Here is a 23,959-nt window from a genome sequence, read left to right as displayed (position 1 = left end):
AAGGTGGAGCCTGCAGTTTGGGCCCTGAAGAGTCAGTGCACAGTGTGTAGTGCATCAGTTAAGAGTTGCAGCCATACAGGAATTCACTCAAGATACCTCAAGCCAGTGCAAGGCAGGAGGGAGTTGTCAGTGACTTTTGAGTGCAAGTATTGTTAGAAGTCCAGTATTCTACAGTCCTGGATCTTTTGGACTTACGTCGGAGTTCCAGCACAGCTTTCAGAGATACAGTGTGTTCAAAGCGCCAGTAAGCGTTGGCTAGCGTCGGCTGGCGTCAAGACAGCGCTAATGGCCATTTTTGCTATAGAGTCCTGGAATTGTACATAGTCAAGCCAAAGGAGTATCCCACTCATTCCCTTCTCCTATCCCCTAAAAAATACAATAAAACAACCAAACAAAGATGCCACAGTTGTCAATGTCTCAGTTCTCACACCCAGGGTCGCAGCTCACATGGGCTGGAGAGGTAACCGGTAACAATGGCAGACCCACATCAGGCACAATGCCTGGAAAACCTGCTACACTTACCTGCCCTGTGCAGTTGGTTTTGCACAGAGCAGCCCAGATCCCCCTCTTCTCAGGCTCCTGGCTGGAGCTCCTGGCCCCTCCATCCTGTTAAGTGTCCCCACAGCAAGCAGCTTGCTATGGGGGCACCTGAGCCAAGCTACAGCTCTGTGTATCCATTTAAACACAGAGCTTGTGTTCGGCCCCGTCCCCTCTCTCTCCTAAATGGCTGAGTTTGATTGACAGCAGCAGAAGCCAATGGCGCTGCTGTATTTCACCCAATCAGGAGAGAGAGTCCTGGATGGCTGAAGCACTTGTGGACATTGCTGGATAGAGAGGGGGCTCAGGTAAGTAATAGGGGGGCTGCTGCACACAGAGGGCTTTTTATCTTAATACATAGAATGCATTAAGATATAAAAAAATAAAAAAATTCTGACTTTAGAACCACTTTAATTTTTCACCTGGTGTGCAGCACAATGAAATGCGCTTCAAAAAATGCAATATGTCCTTTTTTTTTTTTTTTAATGCATACCAACATACTGCAATAGGGCATAAGGCTAAGGGGTTGGTTTACTAAAGGGAAATAGACTGTGCACTTTGCAAAGTGCAGTTGCTCCAGAGTTTAGTAAATGAGCAGAAGCTTTGCTGACCATCATCATCCAATCATCTGCAAGCTAATTTTTTTTTTTTTTTTTTAATTATCCTTGCATGTGATTGTTTATTCTTTTCAAAGTAAAGCTTTACCTCATTAACTAAGCTCTAGAGCAACTGCACTTGCAAAGTGCACAGTCTATTTGCCTTTTTTAAATCAACCCCAAACTGCCTTTTCTATGTGCTGGGACTGAGCTGGGTAATGCTTCTCAATTATATGAAGGATCCCTAGAAATAAAACTCCCCTATGGTGTTGATGGTTCCTATAAATGATGGTCATGGTCAGTAGCAGCCTTCCCCTGTACAGGATTCTATAATAGCAGCTATTAGATGTGGGTAGGATACAAACACAGAGCTCTTCCTAGCATTAGAGTCCAGGTGGAATCCATGGGGCAGGCTGGCATCCAGCTGTGGGCAGGTCCTGTGCCTAGGCACCACTGAGCACCCCCGACACTCCATGCTCAGCCTCTACACAGAGTAGAAGCCATGTGACTCGCTATGACTTGGAGTGTGTAATTTCCTCCAGCTCCACAGCTACCTGACACGAATACTAAGCAGCAGAGCTGACACTGAGCACTGCGGAGAGCACAGCACCGGGACAGCACCGGACACCGACAAACCATGGAGATCAAAGAGCAGGGAGCGCAAATGGAACCGCTGCTACCCACGGTAAGGAGCCCCGATCCCCGGTATATAGATGGAGGGCACCGATCCCCGGACAGCCGCTCATCAATGGAAGGGATGTGTGCGACACCGGCCGATCACCCCCATCCATGGACCGGGCTCCGCGATCCCTCCATCATATGCCATCTACATTTATTGTATTGCCATCACATTGCTGTCTGCATGGAAAGATATCTATATATAATGAATGGTGCCCATATATAAAGATGTCTATATATAATGAATGGTGCACATATATAAAGATGTTTATATATAATGAATAGTGCCCATTTATAAAGATGTTGTTATATAATGAATGGTGCCCGTACCTAAAGATGTTGTTATATAATGAATGGTGCCCGTACCTAAAGATGTTGTTATATAATGAATGGTGCCCATATATAAAGATGTCTATAATGAATGGTGCCCGTATCTAAAGATGTTTATATATAATGAATGGTGCCCATATATAAAGATGTTTTTATATATATAATGAATGGTGCCCATATATAAAGATGTCAATATATAATTAATGGTGCCCATATCTAACGATGTTTATATATAATGAATGGTGGCCAATATATAAAGATGTATATATATAATGAATGGTTCCCATATCTAAAAGGTGTCTATATATTATGAATGGTGCACAAATATAAAGATGTCTATATGTAGCAGTGTCTAGATATTATGGTGTCTATAGGTAATGATAGTCCAATGATTTCATGTCGGGAACCTTAGTAGCTGTCACAGTCACAGGCTGCCAATGCTTGATATACCATTTTGCAGGGGAGTGCAGTACATGGCTCTCCAGGCTGTGTATATACTATGTGACAGAGAAGCAGGCATTGTAACAACAGGCCCTCAATGTGTACAAGTTATATATTTAATAATGATCTATCTATCTATCTATCTATCTATCTATCTATCTATCTATCTATCTATCTATCTATCTATCTATCTATCTATCTATCTATCTATCTATCTATCTCTTTACTCATTTCTTGGTTTCCTGACTGCATCCCTGCTGCCTGTATCTATCATCAATATATCTGTTATCTATCTACACATTTATTGCCTGTCTGCATCCCTATTTTCATCTATCTATCTATCTATCTATCTATCTATCTATCTATCTATCTATCTATCTATCTATCTATCTATCTATCTATCTATCTATCTATCTATCTATCTATCTATCTATCTATCTATCTATCTATCTATCTATCTATCATTTAGTTGTGTCTTTGGCGGTCTCTCTCTCTCTCTCTCTCATGATGGATGTTATCAATTCAGTTGTGTCCAACTCTCAGGCTACGTTCACATGTTGGCGTAGCGATCGTGGCCAGAATCACCGCGATTCTGCCCGCGATCCGGAAATCATTGCAAATCGCGGGACGCCTGTGCGTTGCCCTTGATTTGCAATAGCACTCCAAACGCTGTGCGTTGTTGCCGCAATTTTCACCTGCCGAATCGCGGTAACATCACGCTAAAATAATCACGGGACGCATGACGCCCAATAAAGGTACAAGAGCTTCTTTGGGGCGTCATGCGTCCCGCAATTTTTTTTTCCGCGATGTTACCGCGATTCGGCAGGCGGAAATCGCGGCAACATCGTACAGTGTTTGGGGTGCTATTGCAAATCACGGGCAACGCACAGGCGTCCCGCGATTTGCAATGATTTCTGGATCGCGGGCATAATCGGGGTGATTGATTTGCTACGCCGACATGTGAACATAGCCTCAGTGATTCTATGGGCCAGCTCTACATTCTTTGACCTTGTATCACTTTTTTTTAGCTGTTTCATGTTATGATGATTGGTGTCATCTATCTATCTATCTATCTATCTATCTATCTATCTATCTATCTATCTATCTATCTATCTATCTATCTATCTATCTATCTATCTATCTATTATCTATCTATCTATCTATCTATCTATCTATCTATCTATCTATCTATCTATCTATCTATCTATTTATTATCTATCTATCTATCTATCTATCTATCTATCTATCTATCTATCTACCTATTTATCATCTATCTATCTATCTATCTATCTATCTATCTATCTATCTATCCATCCATCCATCCATCCATCCATCCATCCATCCATCCATCCATCCATCCATCCATCTATCCATCCATCCATCCATCCATCCATCCATCCATCCATCCATCCATCCATCCATCTATCTATCTATCTATCTATCTATCTATCTATCTATCTATCTATCTATCTATCTATCTACTTCTCAGTCTGTCTATCAGCCTACTTGCAATCTCTTGCTCAGTCTTTCTAAATTCTTATATAGCTGTCTATCTGTCTATCTCTCTGTCAATCATCTATCTACCTACCTGCCTGTCAGTCTGTCTGTCTATCTGTCTTTAATCTTTCTGTCTATCAAAGAAAATGATACCCATCCTTTATACATAAAGTATTTTTATATACTAATGGAGTAAATATGCCCTTTCTTTGAATGGTGGAATTATACATAGAAAGGAGGGCAATGCATGTGTTCTTCAGTGACATGCACACATATACTTTTATACACCTGTATAAATCACTTCAAGATTAATTTCCAATTAAATGTACATTTGAGATCATTGTAGATTATCTGTTCACATTGATGGCTACTTTTGGATGTAATATTTTTTTATCATATTCCATGCATATCCAGTCCTACGTCTTTACCGCATGCATTCATGGTAGCAAGTAAAGACCAGGCCATTTTCTTGCCATGTTTCAGAAAAGCTTTCTGTACATTTTTCTTCTTTCTGAAGGTAAGTTAATGGTTGATTCGGAATGGCTTTGAATCGGCATCTTCTGTGAGACAGGTACTCTGAGTGGGTGTAAAATGTAGTGAATTATCGTGTACTTTCTGCAGGGACAAAAAGCCCCATGCTGTTGAAATCAGTCAATTAATCAGCATTGGCACTGATGATTATTCCAGAGTAACAGCCTCAGAAAAGCCCTGCTTCCTGACTCATAGATGTCTATAATTATTGTCAAGTGTTCAGGAGTACAGCACATTGGAAAAAGAACATTGCATGTAAAGGTTGCCTCTGCAATCCCATTTTATGCTGTTCATTTACTAAACTGTCAATTTCTACATTTTAACTCTCAAGACAATAAATACAGCTTTTCACAAATTATATTATTTTCGTTGGAAATTACAGTAGAATCTTTTTTGTGTGGCTAATCTGCTTGATGTTGAAGTTGATGGGTAAAATGGAATTATAGCGGCAGGATATACAGTATGTATTTAAAAATGTAATAGATTTGAATACAGTAAACCCCCCTCCATTGCGGGGGTTACGTTCCGGACCCAGCCGCGAAAAGTGAAATTCCGCGAAATAGAAAAATCCTATTAAAATTCACTGTAGGCATGTTTTTTTTACTGTCACTGTACGTGTAAAAGCATTTTAAGGTCTTTAAACACACTTTTAAAACAATAGAAACTCATTTAAACACATAAAAGATACTGAGAGACATAGCAAGAACTATGGAAAACACAAAAATATTTCATTTTTAATGATTTATATAGTAAAATAACATTACAAAAAAAAACGCAATATACCGGGACCGCAAAAACTGAACCGCGATGGAGCGGGGGTTTACTGTATATTCATTGTGTACAGGTTACCCAGATTTGCTAAGTGGCAGTCCACCAAACGCTGATATTTTTTGATAGGTGCCTGTGGGTGATATATGCTATCTTTCTGGTTCTTTGGTGGTGACTGGTGAGATATCTGCCCAGGTCTGCCCCCATGGCCACAGCTGTGATGTTGTTTGTCATTAGGGTGCAAATGATGCTCAAAATCTAATTCATTGACTAAGGCTCTTCAAGAAGGAGCTTTCCTACTGCATTTGATAGACTTGAACCAATATTTATCTGTGAGGGCCTTCAAAGGTGTTTTGGCAAATGAGTTATATTTCTGTCCATCCAGTACTGAGATTTACACAGCTCTGCTCCACAGCACAGCCAAACCAACTAAGTGAGGGACCAGATCTTTCTCTGCTACAGATTTCATTTCACTTAAGGCTCATTTACACTTGTGGCCCGGGGGACAGTAAATTAGGTGGTTGCTCCACAGTTGTACCACCTCCCTCGACCACCCACCTTGACCTAACACAGCACGCAGACATGATGGTACACATGTCTCTGCTGCAATTCTATGCTATGTGTTAAAAATTATACCCCATGTTGCTTTGGTGCACAGTACTGTCTCCAAACTTGACCAATTCAAGTGAAAAGAGACCACATGACAATTACCCTGCAACTCCATTTAATGCACATGAGTGCTGCTGTCTTTCAAGGGTTAAAACAGGCGGTGGAAAGGCGACATATTGGAGTTAGGGCTCGGTTCACACTTGTGCGATGGGGGAATCAGCGCCATTCCAGTGCAGGTTCCCACATTGCATCTCAATCACAGGCAGTTCACATTGCGCTCTGCGGCACCCCCAAATCGGTTCGCAGATCGCAGTTCAATCTGTGAAACCAGACAGGAATCAAATTGTATGGGTGTGAACAACCATGCGATCCGCATCCAGTGTGGACCAAAAAAAGGGTCTTGCTCCATTTTGGTCCGAATGGGATGCCAATTCAGCTATACAAACTGTATGGTTGAATTGGCCTCGCAAAAACATTGCATGCGATCTGCACAGCAATGCGGTGCGAATCACTTGTGATGTCTGACATCGAACAAGTGTGAACCCAGCCTGATTTACTAAAGACAAATAGATTGTGCGCTTTGCAAGTGCAGTTGCTCCAGAGCTTAGTAAATGAAGGGGAGCTCTGCTGACTTCCATCATCCAGTCATGAGCAAGCAAAAAATGCTGTTTTCTTTATTTTCCATGCATGTGATTGGGTATTCTTTATAGAGTGAACTTTACCCCATTTACTAAGCTCTGGAGCAACAGCACTTGTAAAGTGCACAGTCTATTTGCCTTTAGTAAATCAACCCCATTGTCTCCGACCACTCATCACTTTTCAGAGGGGCAGTAAACATCACTGCAAGTAAAAGGAGGCCTTCAAGGTTCCCTCCGTGCCTCTGCCCTACACCTGGACAGTGAAGTCTTCAGTAAATCAACCCCATTATGTCACTATTGAGTTCATATATCTGCCCTTCTGCTCTCTCCATCTATTAGTACACTCCCTGCATTGCAACACACCTTATTGGCTACTTGTGCTGCTTCTTCCTCCTCCTCTACAAGCACTGCTGTCCAGACTGTACAGTAGACAGAAAAAGACTGACATCAACTCAAATCCGGTCAAATCAACACTGCTTGCCTTAAAACAATACAATTAATGGTGCATGTAATGATGTATTAATGAATACAGGGTTGTTTTAATTTGTGTGCCTTATGTTTGGCTATAATGAATGAAACAAACATAAAAGATAAAAATCCATATAAAAATAGCTGAAGTCCTTCCCCAAAGTAGTATACTTTTTAATCATTTATGTGGTTGTTTATTAATGGTTCATCTCTGAAAAGTTGGTTGTCATCAAAGAATCAGTCAGGTTTAAGGCCCAATGCACACAGGGCATCAGAAAAAACGAACTGCAATGCTATTTCTTACGCCAGGAAAAAGCAGCGTCAAAAACGCGCCTTTAGCAGCATTTCGCATTGGCATCAATGGGCATTTAGGCGCGTCGGTGCTTAGCAGCGTTTTTAAATAAACACAACCCTCTTCTATTTGTGACCAATCACATTTTTCATTTTTCACATTTTTCACATTTTAAAAAACGCCTGATGCTGCTAAAAGCCGATATACAGCATTAAGCTGCGTTTAGCAGCGTTGGGCGTTTTTTACAGGTTAACGCTGCTGCTCCTGAACGCACTGGCCCTGGTTTTTTTTTGCAGCTTAAAAACGCATATGCCTCTTGGAGCTCCTAAAAGTCTGTGTGTACATGAGGCCATAGAATAACATAGAGGGGCGTTTTTAAGCTGCAAAAAAACGTCTGACGCTCCTAACAGCAGCTGCAAAACGTCCTGTGTGCATGGGGCCTAAAGAGAAGGTTGGGAATCTGAAAAAAATAAACAATCATACTTATCTAGATGTTTATAAATATGGAATATAAAGTATATATCCACTACTTGTGCAACCTAATGATAAATGGCTAAACTATAACAAAATATTATATAAGTGTATAAATGTAATTAAAGTTTCTTTAGGTCTGGATAGATGAAAATTCAAAGGAACCGATCAATTATACTTAATTAATCAATCTTTTAAAAAAACGCGCTTACTATATCAAAATGAATGAAACCACAGTTAGTTCATATATATATATATCAAACATTAAAGTGCATTCCGTGCATATGTGCCAATGAGGTATGAGTAACCCTTACATAAACTATAATTCATAAAGTGCTATGAATACAATTGATAAAAAACAATGTATAAAATAAAGTGCATTTCGTGCAAAAAAGGTCACGCTGGTGATCAAGGACATTTTTTCATGTAGTTTTCTATTTACAGCACTTTATGTATTTATTGTCATTGCAAATGTTCACATTTTGGTACCATTAGTCCCCGTTCACACTAAGGCGACCTGTGAGGCGACCTGGTCGCCTCACAGGTCGCCGTAGGTCGCCTCCCATAGGGAAGCTGCGGACTCGTTCTAATAGGAGCGACACAAGTCGCTCCGACTTAGAAAAAGGGTCCGGAGCTTCTTTGGGGCGACCAGGAGGCGACCGCCATAGACTTCAATGTTATGAAGTCCGTGGCGGCCGCTCCGAGGTCGCGGCGCGAAGTAGCGTCGCTTGTATGTGAACGGGGCCTTAAGTGACACCTTTTTGCACGAAATGCACTTTATTTTATACATTATTTTTTATCAATTGTATTCATAGCACTTTATGAATTATAGTTTATGTAATGGTTACTCATACCTCATTGGCACATGTGAACGGAATGCACTTTGTTGTTTGCTTGCTATATATGCAACTGTGGTTTCATTAATTTTGATATAGTAAGCACAATTTTTTTTAAAGATCGATTAATTAAGTATAGTTGATCGGTTCCTTTGAATTTTTATACTCATCTAGATGGCTGCAGCACCACCATCCCATTGGCAGCTGTCCCCCGCCGGCTCTACACAAAATTCCCAACTCAAAAAACCCATAAAAATGGCTAGTAATACACTCCAAATTCCTTGGATGTAGCTGAGTGTTTGAAGTGAACACAGGTTCTCTTCAAAAGAGTAAATGTAACACCTTTAGTAAATGAAGCCCTATGCACTGTATCCAGTACTGCATGTTCTTTCTATTTGTAATAAGTTGGAAAAGAGAACTGTAAGAAGCTATTGGTTTAAAGAGATTTACTTTTTAATTAAGGACTGTGATTTTTATAGGCTATAAACTATTCTGAGAATTCTAAATATTCGTACTTCTATGGCTAGAACTCTATAGAGCTATTCTACTCTACTGTTTTGGGGTTTGCAGTGTGTTCCTCTAAGCACACATTTATACAAAGCTGAACTACATAGGCATCTGAGCAGAAAACTGTACACAGTCTGCTTACTGCTCTCAGTACTTCCTCTGCTAAATTTGGAAGGCTTCAAGGTTGGATTGACATTGGTTTGATAAGCTAGGAGCAAGATGACTTGTTTTTTTAATCATTCTAAAAACAAATGTTTTTACATTGCTGATTTTATATGAGTTAGATATATGATTGAGGGATGATTCACTTTCATGGCAGTGCTGAAATAAGTGACATCCTTAACTTCTAATTGTAGTTTATAAAAACTTAGACTGGACATACACAGTAAAACTGGTTGCTGACATTGGTGAACAGTTGGATGTTTATGCCGGACCTGACTGTCTTTTGGGGTCTCCAAACTTTCTAAACAAAGGGCCAGTTTACTGTTCTTCAGACTTAAGATGGGGGGGTGGACTGTGACCATTGGGGGTAGAAATTGCCCTGGCGTCAGAGTGGGGGAGTAAACAATGCAACTCTGGTGTCAGTTGGTGTCAGTAGGAAAACTAGTGTCCCAGCATTGGTGTCAGTTGGGAGAATAATGTCTTATTTTTGGTTTTAGTGGGAGGAATACTGCCCCATCATTGGTATCAGTGGGAGAAATATCGCCCCATTGGTAGTATCAATGGAAGGAATAATGTCCTATCATTGGTGTCAGTGAGAGGAACCATGTCCCATCATTGGTATCAGTGGGAGAAATAGTGCCCCATTATTGGTGTCAGTGGGAGGAATAGTGTCCCATCATTGGTGTCAGTGGGAGGAATAGTGTCCCATCATTGGTGTCAGTGGGAGGAATATTTTATTTATTTATTTCAGGTACCTATATAGCGCTGTCAATTTACGCAGCTCTTTACATATACATTGCACATTCACATCAGTCCCTGCACTCAAGGAGCGTACAATCTAAGGTCCCTAACTCACATTCATACATACATAGTAGGGCCAATTTTATACAGGATCCAATTAACCTACCAGCATGTCTTTGGAGTGTGGGAGGAAACCGGAGTACCCAGAGGAAACCCACGCAGGCACAGGGAGAACATGCAAACTCCAGGCAGGTAGTATCGTGGTTGGGATTTGAACCAGCGACCCTCATAGTGTCCCATCATTGGTCTCAGTAGGAGAACTAATGTCCAATCACTGGTTTCAGTGGGAGGAATAGTGTCCCATCATTGGTATCTGTGGGAGGAATATTCCCCCATCATTGGTATCAGTGGAAGGAATAGTGCCCCTATCATTGGTTTCAGTGGAAGGAATAATGCCCCATTGTTGGTGTCAGTGGGCAGAATAGATGCCCATCATTGGGGTCAGTTTAGAAAATAGTGCCCCATTGTTTGTATCAATGGGAGAAATAGTACTGTACCCCGTTGTTGATGCCAGTAGCAGGAATTGTGCCCCATTGTTGGTGTCTTTCGGAGGAATAGTGCCCTGCTGTTAGTGTCAGTAAAAGGAATGGTGCCTCATCGTTGGTGTCAGTGGGAGGAATAGTGCCATAAGGGCTGGATGAAGGCAAACAAAGGGTTCCATGCGGCCCCCGGGCCGCAGTTTGGAGACCACCTCTCTAAACGAGAACTTTCTGGTCTCCTGAACACTCCTGATTAAAATAACAGATCAGAAAATGGGAGGCACATGTGAAACGATTATGGGAGTCAAAAAACAATGAGGAGTCTGAAGTGCAATGGATTTATTTTTTATCAAGGAGTAAGTAAAACTTTTCTCAAATGCAGTATTAAACTCAAGCACAGACTCTCCCAAAATGGCCACCAGAAACAACCTGCACTTGAGTGTGGTACTTAGGGACTTAATATCCTGTATGTTTCCCTGGCTTCCAGGTATAACGCTGGTGTGCCTTGCTGCCCCCTTCAGGACTTGTGGGTGTCTTTTTATACAACACTACACAACAGCAAATAGAGGGTGCACCAGCCTTGCTCATTACTACTAAACTATTTTATTCCATAAATAAAACAAGTGATATACTCAAAAACACATAACAATGACAAGCATATCGTAAAATGCAGAGGAGACTGCCTCCAGATCCATGCCGTTCAATAGATAGCATGGGAGGACCTTTCAGCTTCCAATGTGGCTTACGTGTTTAAAGAAGGGACGAACCCTCTTCTTTAGAGCCACTGTCATTTGTGAGTATAAATAAATACATTTTGCTGTGATTCTTGCGCTATCAGGGTATATTGGTATAATCAAATTAAAATACATTTATTTCCTGGGTGCTGTACGTAGTGAACTGGTACCTGAACAGTATAGATAGTGGATAAAGAGGGGTGTATGAGTACTGCGCTCCTGGGTTATGGCAGGTAAAGAAGTTCTCCAAATGTAAGAGACGAGTACATAAAATAAATATAGCTAAAATTTTCAAAATAAATACCATATAGATCCAATATCAAAATAAATACCATATAGATCCAATACAATATTCTAAATAATCAAACATGCTACAATGTATAAATATCACTAAATCCAAAGTGCATATGTGCCATAACCAGGTTCTTGCGCCTTCAATATATCCAAAGTGCATATGTGTAAAAGAGGATCATGTGCCATCAATTACAAATTAAAGTGCATTAGTAATATATAATCAAGGAACAATGTGTACAAAATATAGCAAAAGGTGCACAAAATATTCCGAATAAATTTTCCATTAAGTGAAGAGGATGAGTGCTGAGTGTCCCAAAATTTATATCTAATTAATTGGTATAAAATAAAAACATACAGTGTAAATAATTGTGCTTAATGTCCAAATATTATGGTGGTAATTCTTCAAAAAAAACTTTCTTAAAAGGTGAAGTCCATTGAATATTTGTGTTAAAGTCCAACACCTCCAATTTGGTGATCTAGGGTGCTCTTCGGTGACAACACCTAAGTATGTGCTAACTGCTCACCTCCAACTACATGTGACAAAGCATGTGGATATTACAGGTAGGGTGGCTTCTAATCTTCTTGTGTGTGTTTCTTCAACTATGTTTCTCCCAGTGTATTGCAGGTGGGCTGGCTTCTTCTCTATGTACTCCGTTCACACAAATAGGGAACCTTTTGGCACTCAGTATTCACTAAATACGCGGTCCTTATGGCTCAGGATTATAGAATAGAAAGGGCCATCATGGTGTAGTAATTCCCAACTTTATTATAAAAATAAATATCTCCACTTACTTACAGTACTCGAAATTCAGCAAACAAACACTCCTAGGGATACTCGGTCCGTGTCCCGGTACGTCACTTCCGGTTTCCAAGTAACACGCCCTACGTGTTACGTCGTGAGTCACGTGACTTCTTCAGGGGTTCTCTTGTCATATGTAGTTGGAGCACGTTTGATTTGATGAATATTGTATTGGATCTATATGGTATTTATTTTGATATTGGATCTATATGGTATTTATTTTGAAAATTTTAGCTATATTTATTTTATATACTCGTCTCATTTGGAGAACTTCTTTACACCCCTCTTTATCCATTTGTGGATAAAATTGTTTAGCGAAAATGCGCTAGGCCAGTGCACCCTCTTTTTTTTATTTTGTGGTGTGGCTAGCTGGCTTATCCCAAGTGCAACAAGAAAGGTGTGCCCCCCACAAGACACTTCAAGAGAAGGAAAATGCACAGACACAGCGGTTTATCCTGCTACATGTGGATTCAAATTGAGTAATAGCCAGTAGCTGAGTCCTTTGAGGATAGAACTGTGGGACTGGCTGTAGGTGCTACCTAGACATTAGACCCTGATATAGCTGAAGGTGACAGGTCACGTGTGATCTACTGTTTATAGGTACCTTAGGATATGACCTTAAGATGAGACTTGACTTGGGGGCGGATCAAAACAATTCAAATCTGTAAAGAAAAGCGCACGCAACCTCGGGCAATAACGCTTTAATAAAGGACAATAACACAGTACATTGGAATTGCACTCACACTTTTCCTTTAAGACAATCGCTTTACAGCATTCCAACAGGAGCTACTCGCTCCTCCCGTCCCTCCAGATGGTGACTCTGCGGTCTCCTCATCCGCGGCTGCCACCGCTGTATCCCCGCTCTCCTTCACTTCCTGTGTTGCCTGGTCACCGGATGCCGGTTCTAGTGCGCCTGCACACTATACCAACGTGATCTACGGCGCCTCAGGAGAGCCTCAGCCAAAGCCGGAGCCACAAGTTGTACGGAGCTGCGAGGTGGGGGATTCAAGACACGGGTGCACTGCCTCTGCTGTTACTACGGACAACGCGTTTCGGAGGCTGAGCCTCCTTCCTCAGGTCCCACCTGGGACCTGAGGAAGGAGGCTCAGCCTCCGAAACGCGTTGTCCGTAGTAACAGCAGAGGCAGTGCACCCGTGTCTTGAATCCCCCACCTCGCAGCTCCGTACAACTTGTGGCTCCGGCTTTGGCTGAGGCTCTCCTGAGGCGCCGTAGATCACGTTGGTATAGTGTGCAGGCGCACTAGAACCGGCATCCGGTGACCAGGCAACACAGGAAGTGAAGGAGAGCGGGGATACAGCGGTGGCAGCCGCGGATGAGGAGACCGCAGAGTCACCATCTGGAGGGACGGGAGGAGCGAGTAGCTCCTGTTGGAATGCTGTAAAGCGATTGTCTTAAAGGAAAAGTGTGAGTGCAATTCCAATGTACTGTGTTATTGTCCTTTATTAAAGCGTTATTGCCCGAGGTTGCGTGCGCTTTTCTTTACAGATTTGAATTGTTTTGATCCGCCCCCCCCAGTGGAGTGAGAGAGGAGCAGCAGCAACCAGGACATTTCAGCCAAAAAAACATACAAACAAAGGAGGTGAACACATGGACAGCGCCATGGGCTGGTGAAGTACTCCTCTTTGTACTTGTTGCATATCAGCATGTGCAGGATCTGTCCTTTTTGCTTGACTTGGGGGGACTCTATATTGTATAGATTTGACAGTATATGCAATTTTAATGTTTGACATCTGAGCTAAAGGTCTAGATCAGGGGTCTCCAAACTATGGCCCTCCATTTGTTCAGGAACTACAATTCCCATCAAAGTCCATTTCCATGAATGTTACATAAGGCATACCTTGTTACTGTCAGATCTCCTTAAAGAGGTAATTAGTTCCCATTATCCTTATGAATTTTATATTAAATATATGGACAAGTATTTACCAATCTTGTCCTATAGGTATTTTGGGTACACTCCATAAGGTCCCTTGTCTTACTGCATCCTCTATGTCCGCCCGGGAGGCATTTGCTACACTATTTGTGCAGGTTCGTTCCCTTTTTCAAGCACAGACACATCTATATGTATAAAAAATTACTTCTAGTGAATTCATGTATTTCTTTACTAATCTATGTTTTGTTTTACTTAAAGAAATATTCTGATACAAACTGGTCCAGAAGAAGCACGCTGCGAAACGCGTAGACCCGTAGATCAGACATAACTTTGTAACGACTCGTTGATCAGATATGTCTCTGTTACAAGTCAAGTATTCCCTTACAGTCCGAACCATCTGTTCTTTTGAACTAATTGGGTTCAGAGACTGTTTGGGTCACTATTTTTAGAATCTGTTTTCTTTTTCCTTTATGTTTATGTATTTTGAGTGAGGATTGTCTGTTTTCTCCCCACTCTTTTTAATTATTTCTTTTGTAATAAAATTATATTTTATCAATTGTGAGTCACTTTGGTTCATTCTATGAGGTGCCCCAGAAAGTCCACGTTTTTTGTGAAATTATGGTTGGGTTTTCCCAATCACATATTTTTTCCCATCATGCCTAGTCATATCTGTGAATGTCAGAGTTTTACAATGCCTCATGGGACATGTAGTTCCGCAAACGCTGGAGGGCCATAGTTTGGACATCCCTGATCTGGATTATGCAATGTTCATGTGGGGGTCATCAGAAAATTTAGAGGGTATTTACTGAATCAGTTTTAAAGGGGTAAAAGAGGCATTTACTCTGGGCCCATAAACATTGGGTACCCCCATCTAATTTATTAGCAATAAGGCATTTAAGAACTGCTGTAAAATAGTTCATATCTGAGTCGACAATTTGGGGAATTAGCACTGAATCACAAAATGTGTTTACTGGACTCTTACAGTTTTGCAAACAACCAGCAGCAAATGATGGGCTTTGTTGTGTGTGCCTGCTGTTCATTTAATAAAAAGTTCCAGCTCTGTAGACTCATTTCTCTGACAATGTTCATCTACAAAATAACTTTCTATAGTCTCAGATGAATAATCACCCATAGGCATGAAATTATATTTGTAAAATTTGGCCAGAGCAGTTAACAATTTAGCAATGCTCACAGGCAAGATAGAGCATTTTTTTCCCCTAAAGCAAGCATCTGCTTTTGCTAATTACTTTTTTCTTCCTTCCCTCACTCCTGTGCTTACATAAACTTGATAGGTCAGCAGAACTTACCATGCAAGTTTATGAAGCACTCTCCAGAGCTTTGCTGCCCTGAGTACAACCTGTAGCCACATACCCAACTGTCCTGTAACGCCTATGTGCATGGCTTTTTTTTTTCTCAGAGATAGGTGCCTGAACTCCCCCCTACTGTGGCACCCCTTGTCTTCGCCCCCTACCCACCTCAGATCACTGTCCCTTGGTTCCACCCCCTACCCACCTCCCAGGACCGCCCCTTCTAGAGAATACAGAACCAAGTACCATTTTGTAGTGCAAAGAATTTTTTTTGTAATTTGTTAATTGTAACAAGAGAGGCATTAAGATAGATCCCCTGCTGCCAGCAATAATAGACCCCCCAGCAATAACAGACATCCCCACTAGCAACAATAGATCATCCTTAGCAACAATAGACTCCCCCACCCCAACAACAATAGTCTTCTCCTCAACCAACAGCTCCTCCTCACAACAATAGCCCCCTCCCCAGCAACAAAATACCACTGCAGCAATAATAGACCCCCAGCAGCAACAACAGATCTCCCAGCAGCCAGCATCAATAGACCCTCCAGCAGTCAGCATCAATAGACCTCTCCCTTAACAGTAGATTCTTCCCAGCAACATAGGACCCCCCACCCCCCTCCCCAGCAATAGTTGACTTCTGTGCAAAAATAGGTCCCCTCCAGTGGCAAGAGAACCCCCAGCAGCAGCCATCATCAATAGACCCTCCAGCACCCCCCAGAACCCCTTGTTATTATATACATTCGGTGCTAAAGGTGCCAAAACTGCATTTCCCCACGTTCCCACTGAAAAAAAGCCCTGCCTATGTGCAGTCTTACTCTTACCACAAGACCTCATTAAAGTCTGTTCTTACTCTGACTGCAGAGCTTCATGAATGGCTGTCCTTACCCTGACTGAGGGATCTCATGAATGGCTGTCCTTACCCTGACTGCAGGACTTCATGAATGGCTGTCCTTACCCTGACTGCAGGACTTAATGAATGGCTGTCCTGAGTCTGACTACACAACATCATTAATTGCCTTATTTTAGTCTATCTACAGGACGTTAATGAATGTCTGCCCTATGTCTGACTGCAGGACTTCATGAATGGTTGTCCTGACTGAGTCTGATTACACAACCTCATTAATTGCCATTTTTTAGTCCAACTACAGGATGTTAATGAATGGCTGCCCTATGTCTGACTGCAGGACCACATGAATGGCTGTCATATGTTTGTCTGTAGCAATGTTAATTTCATAGACGAAAATATTTTTGTCATAGTTTGCATAAGCTGGATGTTTTTAGTGATCAAAAACTAAAAAAAAATAAAATTTGAATTAAGTCAATTGATGAAAACTATGATTAAAATCAATTCCAATCTTAGTCAACAAATGAAAACGGAAGGAAAATATGAGGGAGGGACTTTTACCCACCTGAACTTCTGCTTTCCTCTGAGCTCCGCCTGTCTGTTAACCCCTGACTCTATCAGCAAGCAGGTTCCCATCAATCCTTTCCCTTTCCTATGCAGTTCCACACATTACACTCATTCACACTATCTCTTTGGTGCCCTCTGCTGGCCTTTTCTAAATTCGCACCACAATTCCATCCCCAGCCTATAATAATAGCACATTAACGTTTAAACATGTATTTGCGCTATTGCACTACCACATATGAATAGGTAGGGGGAATCTACTAAGCTGTTAAAAAAAAAAAAAAAAAATTAAGAATCTTTTTTTGTTTTGTTTCTTAGCCCCGGTTCACATTAGTGTGATCACGGAGATCGCATGTAATCCGGAGCGCACTGCTCCTAAATTACATGCAATCTCATGTGCGGTTCAAATTTCAGCCATACACTTTGTGTGGCTGAATTCGCACCGCATTCGCACTAAACACGCACCTGACCCTTTTTTTTATGTGCAGCAGAATCGGATCGCAGATATGCGATCGCAACTGGGGGTATCGTTAACTTTTAATTGACACTCCCAGCGTATCGCATATGGCAGTGTGAACTGCCAGGGGTGCGGATGCGATGCGGGATCACGCTGCATATTTTTTTTTTTTTCACGGACATGGATGACACTTGTGTCATCCGCTCCGTATGTCCGCATATCATCCCATCCATACGGACCTAATGTATGTCTATGGGGATTGCGGATGTCAGCGGATGACACCGCTGACATCCGATTTTGCATCCGTTCCGTTTTTTAAACGGAAGAAAAATAGGGTTCTGTTCCAAAAAATGGAACAGAACTGAAAGGACACAAATCGGATGTCAGCAGATGGTCATCCACTGACATCCGCAATCCCATTGACATGCATTATGTCCGTATATCACCCGCAAACGGATGGGGTGATATACGGACATACGGAACACCCGTGTGAAAGAGGCCTTAGAGTTGCACTTCTGTTTGTCATAAAGCAATATTTTTGTTTGTTTATGAAACTTGGTTTTATTTATAAAGATGTTATATATCACAACAGCTAAGGCTCCGTTCACATCTAGGCGTTTTGGGGCGTTTTTGGGGCGTTTTTCTGCTCTAGGATCAGCTCTCAAAACGCCCAACAAGACAAATCCTATTCATTTCAATGGCCCCTGTTCACATCTGAGCGTTTTGACGCTGTATACAAAACGCCCAACGCTCAAAAAAGTACATGAGCTTCTTTTTGGGCAGATTACAGGCGTTTTCCATTGATCTCTATTCAATCTAAAAACGCCTGCACAAAAATCGCGGTAAAAATCGCGGTAAAATCGCGGTAAAAAACGCGCGAAAAACGCTACGCTCAGGTGTGAATGTAGCCTAAATCTGTGTCTGCAGTGCATGTTCAAATCCTAATACCATAAATAATACCATGTTATTAGATTTTGACTCCAGGAGTTTAGAATGAGTTTGGCAATTCTAGAGAAATGCTTAAAGCGTAACTCCACTTTTGTTGGAAATAAACATTCTCTCTCAGTGATCTCTGTACATTACAAGGGTTGTAACAAACTTTGCTGCAGATTCCTATCTTTTGTTGTCTGAAGAAATCATTGTTTCTTCCTCTGTGCCTCTGTGCTGAGTGGGTCTAATGGGAGTGGTTTCATAATTATCTATCGGCTGTGGCAGCTGCAGGGCTGTAATGAGGAAAGCTGCTGGGCCTGCATCCCTTTAAACGTGTTCCTATTGGGTGTATCTCAACAAAAATGAAATGTTTGTTGCAGGGGATGCCAGAAATCTGACTTGTATCTTAAGCAGACTTCTGGGAAAATTGGTGAGCCAATCAAACAAGCAGGAAATTATGTTTATGGGGTGTGGTCAGTACACATTCTGTGTACAGAACAGCTCCAGGTAGCCATATTGCATTTTCAGAAAATTACAACAGCTGCAGCTTGAAAAGGAAAGGTAATTTTTAATAACATTCAATTACAATAGGATTTGTGTCACAATTGTATACTCTATATTGTTTTTCTTTATTTGCTATTTTTTTCCCAATGAAAGTGAAGTTACCCTTTAAAGAGGATCTGCACCCACCAGCCCTGTTTTTAAAAAATTTCTTTCACCCCCCCTTACCTTAAGGTGGTTATCTGCAGATTTCAGATACTCACTCATTCAGCTGATCCGGTGATGTCACGCTAAGATCCTCTCCTGCCTGGCAACAGCTCTGTCCTTCCTTGCCATGTTCTTTCTGAGGTATTCGACAGGCCTGTTGGCTCTTCCTGGTTCTACCAGTGGGCCGCCCAATAATGAGCCGATAGGCCCGCCCCCTCCTCCTTTTCTGAATGGAAGGCTATGCCTCCTGGGATATATAACGCGCATATTCCAGGACGCACAGCGGGTAGTGTGCACGTCATTCGTCTAAGGCAACTTACGTGCATGGGGAGGCAAGGCCAGACATTTCTGCAAAAAATAAGGGTAAAGAAAAACAAGCAAAAAAAAAAAAATACAGAGCATGGAAGGAGGGGTGGAGTAGAGGGAAGTGGCAGAAGAGGGTGAAGGTCTGCTTTAAATAATGCATTACAGTTTAACTAAACCCTTTAGATTTTAGTCGATTAAAATGTACTAGAGATTTTAGTAGACTAAAATACGACTTTATCTAAAACAATTCAGATGACTAAAATGTGACTAAAACTAAATTGAAAATTTACATCAAAATTACCACTGGTCTGTAGGACCTTATGAATGGTTGTCTTTTTTCTAGCAGCCAGATCTTCTAAATGGTTGTCCTTACTGTAACTTCAGGGCCTCAGAAATGGCTGTCCTTAGGCTGCCTGCAGGACCATAAAAAATAGATGTCCTTTGTAAGTCCTCATGAACGGTTATTCTTCCTTTGACTGCAGGACCTCATGAATGGCCACCCTTAATCTGACTGCAGGACCTTATGAATGGCCGCCCTTAATCTGACTGCAGGACCTCATGAATGGCCGCCCTTAATCTGACTGCAGGACCTTATGAATGGCCGCCCTTAATCTGACTGCAGGATCTTATGAATGGATGTCTTTAGTCCAAACACAGAACTTTATCATTTATCTGATTGCAAGACCTCTGATTAGCATAATGAATGATTTAACAATTTCTAGTTTGGCTAATTATGTCACTGTATTGTGTGATGTCATTGCCCTTGCAGCTTGGCCCCATCAGCATTCCTATATCACTGCTCTGGCAGCTAAATTAATAATAGATCCGATAAGAAGACCAGCCCTGTGAAATCAATTATATTTTCCAAAAAAAGAAAAACATGCAAAGTGTTTTCGCAATGACTGTATATTCATAGCTTGGTTACACATTAAAATCACCCATACAGAGTTTTATTTTTAAATCCTGTTAAGAAAACACTTTGCATGTTCTGCTAGTGTGATTTTCTGATGCCAAACTCTACTACAGTTTGCAGAAAATGTGGCCCCTTAAACAGAAATACTTTCTAGCAATTTTGTTGGTTTTTACAAATTTATATTTGTAGAGCTCAATAACAATTTACTACTTTGACCATCTTTGTTTTATAGGGATTAGGGAGCAGTTATATATTAAATGAAATTTCCAGTGATCTTTTTGAAAGATATTTCCCCAATAAGAAAATATATATCAACATCGAAGAAATGGGAAATTGCTCTGACAAGCACCATTTTACTCCCTGACAAAGGTACCTTACAACCCCCAAAACACATTGGCTTGTTTTTAAATAAATAAATATGTCTGGACTCTAAGGCTCCATTCACATCTACGTGAGTTGGGTGATTTTCTGCTCTAAGACTCGGCTCTAAAAAACGGCCAACAAGAAAAATACCATTTATTTTAATGTTCACATCTGAGTGTTCTGTCACCTTAAGCAAAATGGCAGTCGCTCAAAAAAGTACATGAGCTTCTTTTTTGGCAGATTACAGGCGTTTTGATTTTTTTTCATCGGTCACTTTTGAACCTAAAAATGCCTGCACAAAAACACTGCAAAAACACCTCTAAAATGCCTGTAAAATCCCAGAAAAAACATCAGAAAAAGCGCCTGTAGAACAATCTGCACAGGCCTCTAATTATATATCACCTCATCAGCCACCCCCCCCTTCCTTCCCCAGGGATTGGCTGAGGTTTAAAAACTATTTATAATCAGTGGCTGATCCTCCTATTCTATTTTCTGGAAGTATCCTCTAGAAGAAGACAGGACCAATCAACCACTGACCTTAGGGGAACCCTTACCAGATCAAGAAAATCTGATCATTTCTCCACTGAGTACAGTAAACTTAGTGACTTATTTTACAACTAATAAAACATATACCTTTAAACAATATATTAATTGTAGCGCTCTAAATCAGTTGTTTATGTAATTGAATGCAGTGCCTGTAATTGGCAATATGTTGGTTGTATTATACACCCGCTGAGAGCTAGAATCTCGGAACATGTGAATGACACTACTAATATTAATGCCACAAATATTTCAAACGTGTCAAATCATTTCCGAGAAGTACACCGTGGCAATCTTGACGCTTTTTCTTTTCTTGGTGCTGAACAGGTTAAACACCCCCCAAGAGGAGGGTTTGCTACATTAGTTGGAATAATTAAAAAAAAAGGTGCTCTAAATGTCCATGATATGTCTTTCATATGTCTGCTGTGTCTCTTCCCTTTTTCTCTCCATGTGTTTTTAATTGATTTGATTGTTTCTTATTAGGATAGACCCACCCCTATTCCGAGGACTTGTTTTGCTATAAATATCAGTTTTTGGATCAAATATGTGTGCTTTGATGAAGACTCCATAGCCTAAACACGTCAGCATATTGCCTGTACCTGTGTACCTATGTAACAAATAAAGTACTTTTATTTAAGAACATCCAAGTTGCCAGCCTTTCTGATTCAAGAATTTAGCCTAACTTTTACCAGGGTGCTACACCTGCATATCTGCAGAGTAAGTCAATTGTTTCCTGCATGGGCCATTAGCTGTCCGCATAATGCCATCATTGTCTGTATATTATCACAGGAGTCTGTTTGTTGTCTGCATATAATCGCACTTGCCTATTTGTTGCCTGTATTTTGTCACAACTGGTTCTTTTCTGCTCTCATATATATTGCCTATTTGCTTTCTGCATATTGTACCTGTTGACTGTTTGTTGCCTGCGTATTGTCCACAATTGCCCATTTTTAGCCCATGTATTGTCAGGATTTTAATTTTTTGCCTTGATATTGTCAAGTCACTGCTTTCAAGGGGAACATAATGCTATAATTTAGTTTCTCTTTCGTTCATTGATTGGACACAACTCCTGATTCTTTTTAACCATTGGGTTATGCTGCCCCCTAAAGGAGTAGGGCACTAGGCAGGAAAAAGCTTGACTAAGCCTATGGGCAGTCCAAGGGTGTATACACCCACACTCAGTTATAGACGCTCAGTTTTGTTGCAAGCAGTGTCAGAAAAAAGCCAACTCCAAAGAGGGGAGGGTGCTGTGTCCGTCAATGAACATCAGAGAAATGGATTTTACGGTAAGTCAAAAAATCCCATTTTCATTGAAATGGATTTTTTCCTATCTTTGTTATTTTGTTCCTGTGAGAATCTACTATCAACTGCCGGACTGGGCGACGGACTGGATAATCAAGATCCAGAGGGTCCCCCCAGTCTGGCCAGGGAGCGCGCGCAGACCTCAGCTCTGCGCTAGGTTGGCCGCAACATAGCCCCACTGAAGGGGGGCTGGTCTGTGAGTTAAACATCTTGCGAGGGTACATATGACCTGGCCTCGGCCTGAATTACAGCGTTCCTCCAGGCTGACAGCCACCCACATCCCGATGGAGCAGTGGTCTGTCAGGAGCAGTGCCCACCCTGTTCCTGGTATGGTAAGCCTTCCTCTCTCTACCCCTGGAGGGTTTTTGGGGTGGACCTGGGCCTCTCCCTGGGACAGTGGGACCCCCAAGTTCCTCCCCCCAGCTCTTCAAAAATTTGGTGGTCACTGTAGGTCTTCAAGCCCCCCCCCTTCCCTGGGTAAGGTTATGAGCTGGCTGTTGCCACATGCTCTTAAGGGGGACTTGTTCAGGTTTTTCCTGGTGCACAATGGTGGGTTAAGCAGGGTTCCTCTGCTAACCTGGGGGTTGGTGACTAGGGCAGGGATGTCCTCTGGGCTCCCTGCTGCAGTTGTTTGACTGGGGGAGCGGATGGTTTGGCATGCGCAGGTCCACGCCTCATGTGGCTGTATCTGGCCCCAAATTTAGGCCGTGTCCTACTGGTCGGATGTATGTGGGGCGGCCCCCAGTGAGGGTGGCTGAAGCCACTACCCTCCGTTTGGGCATCCGCCCTCTGCTCTGTTGCCCCTTGGTGGTCGGCTCAGCTGTGGCTTGCGCCCAGGCAGCTGGTCATCCACAAAAATTTAGGCAGTCGGCCTCTGTTGGGTGGGGGGGGGCGGCCCCAGTGAGCCTGGCTGGGATGAGTGTACTTGCAGCTGGGCCTCCATAAAAATTGAGGTTGCGGCTTGCAGCCTACTAGGCCATGCGGCCACCTTGGCACCTCCCTTGGAAGGGGTAGCACTGTGGGGGCGGTTTAATTTTTGATGGCAACCATGCTGCCATTATTGTGGAGGCGGGCGGCCCCCTTTTAACGGGGCTATTTCCTATTGTGCAGGCCTCTATGGAGGGGCTGGGAGGGCAACCCATTTGTTTTTTGCGGGGTCCAGTAGGTGGTCTATTTGTGGACCCTGGTTCATTGTACCCCTTGCGGGATCGCAGTGGGTGGCCCTCCCCTGATGTTTTGTTTTTCCGGGTGACCTTAGTATAAAAGTGGACGATCCCACCTGTAGTTTCCAGGTTAAATAAAGCTACCTTAATTCTGGTTGAGGAGTCCTTGGCCTTTAAAGATCCAGTTGATAGGAGAGCGG

At 42.0% G+C, this 23,959-nt stretch overlaps 1 protein-coding gene across 3 annotated transcripts in view; it reads left to right on the top strand.

Annotated features, from left to right (window-relative positions):
• The first annotated feature begins 1,486 nt into the window (after nucleotides 1-1,486).
• SLC4A10 (solute carrier family 4 member 10) overlaps nucleotides 1,487-23,959 on the top strand; it is a 409,068-nt gene continuing 386,595 nt past the window's right edge. For 2 of the 3 annotated variants that reach the window (XM_082261024.1, XM_082261023.1), the window contains exon 1: nucleotides 1,487-1,818. In XM_082261024.1, coding sequence (XP_082117150.1) covers nucleotides 1,771-1,818 — 48 coding nt within the window. In that variant the 5' untranslated portion in view covers nucleotides 1,487-1,770. The remainder of the gene's footprint in view (nucleotides 1,819-23,959) is intronic. The other variant, XM_082261026.1, reaches the window with a different exon arrangement.

Source organism: Pelophylax lessonae (genome assembly GCF_965119305.1).
Source record: "Pelophylax lessonae genome assembly, chromosome: 6".
NCBI classification, from domain to species: domain Eukaryota; kingdom Metazoa; phylum Chordata; class Amphibia; order Anura; family Ranidae; genus Pelophylax; species Pelophylax lessonae.
The sequence above is the reverse complement of the archived record's forward strand: the minus strand, read 5'-3'. Positions and strand labels throughout refer to the sequence as shown.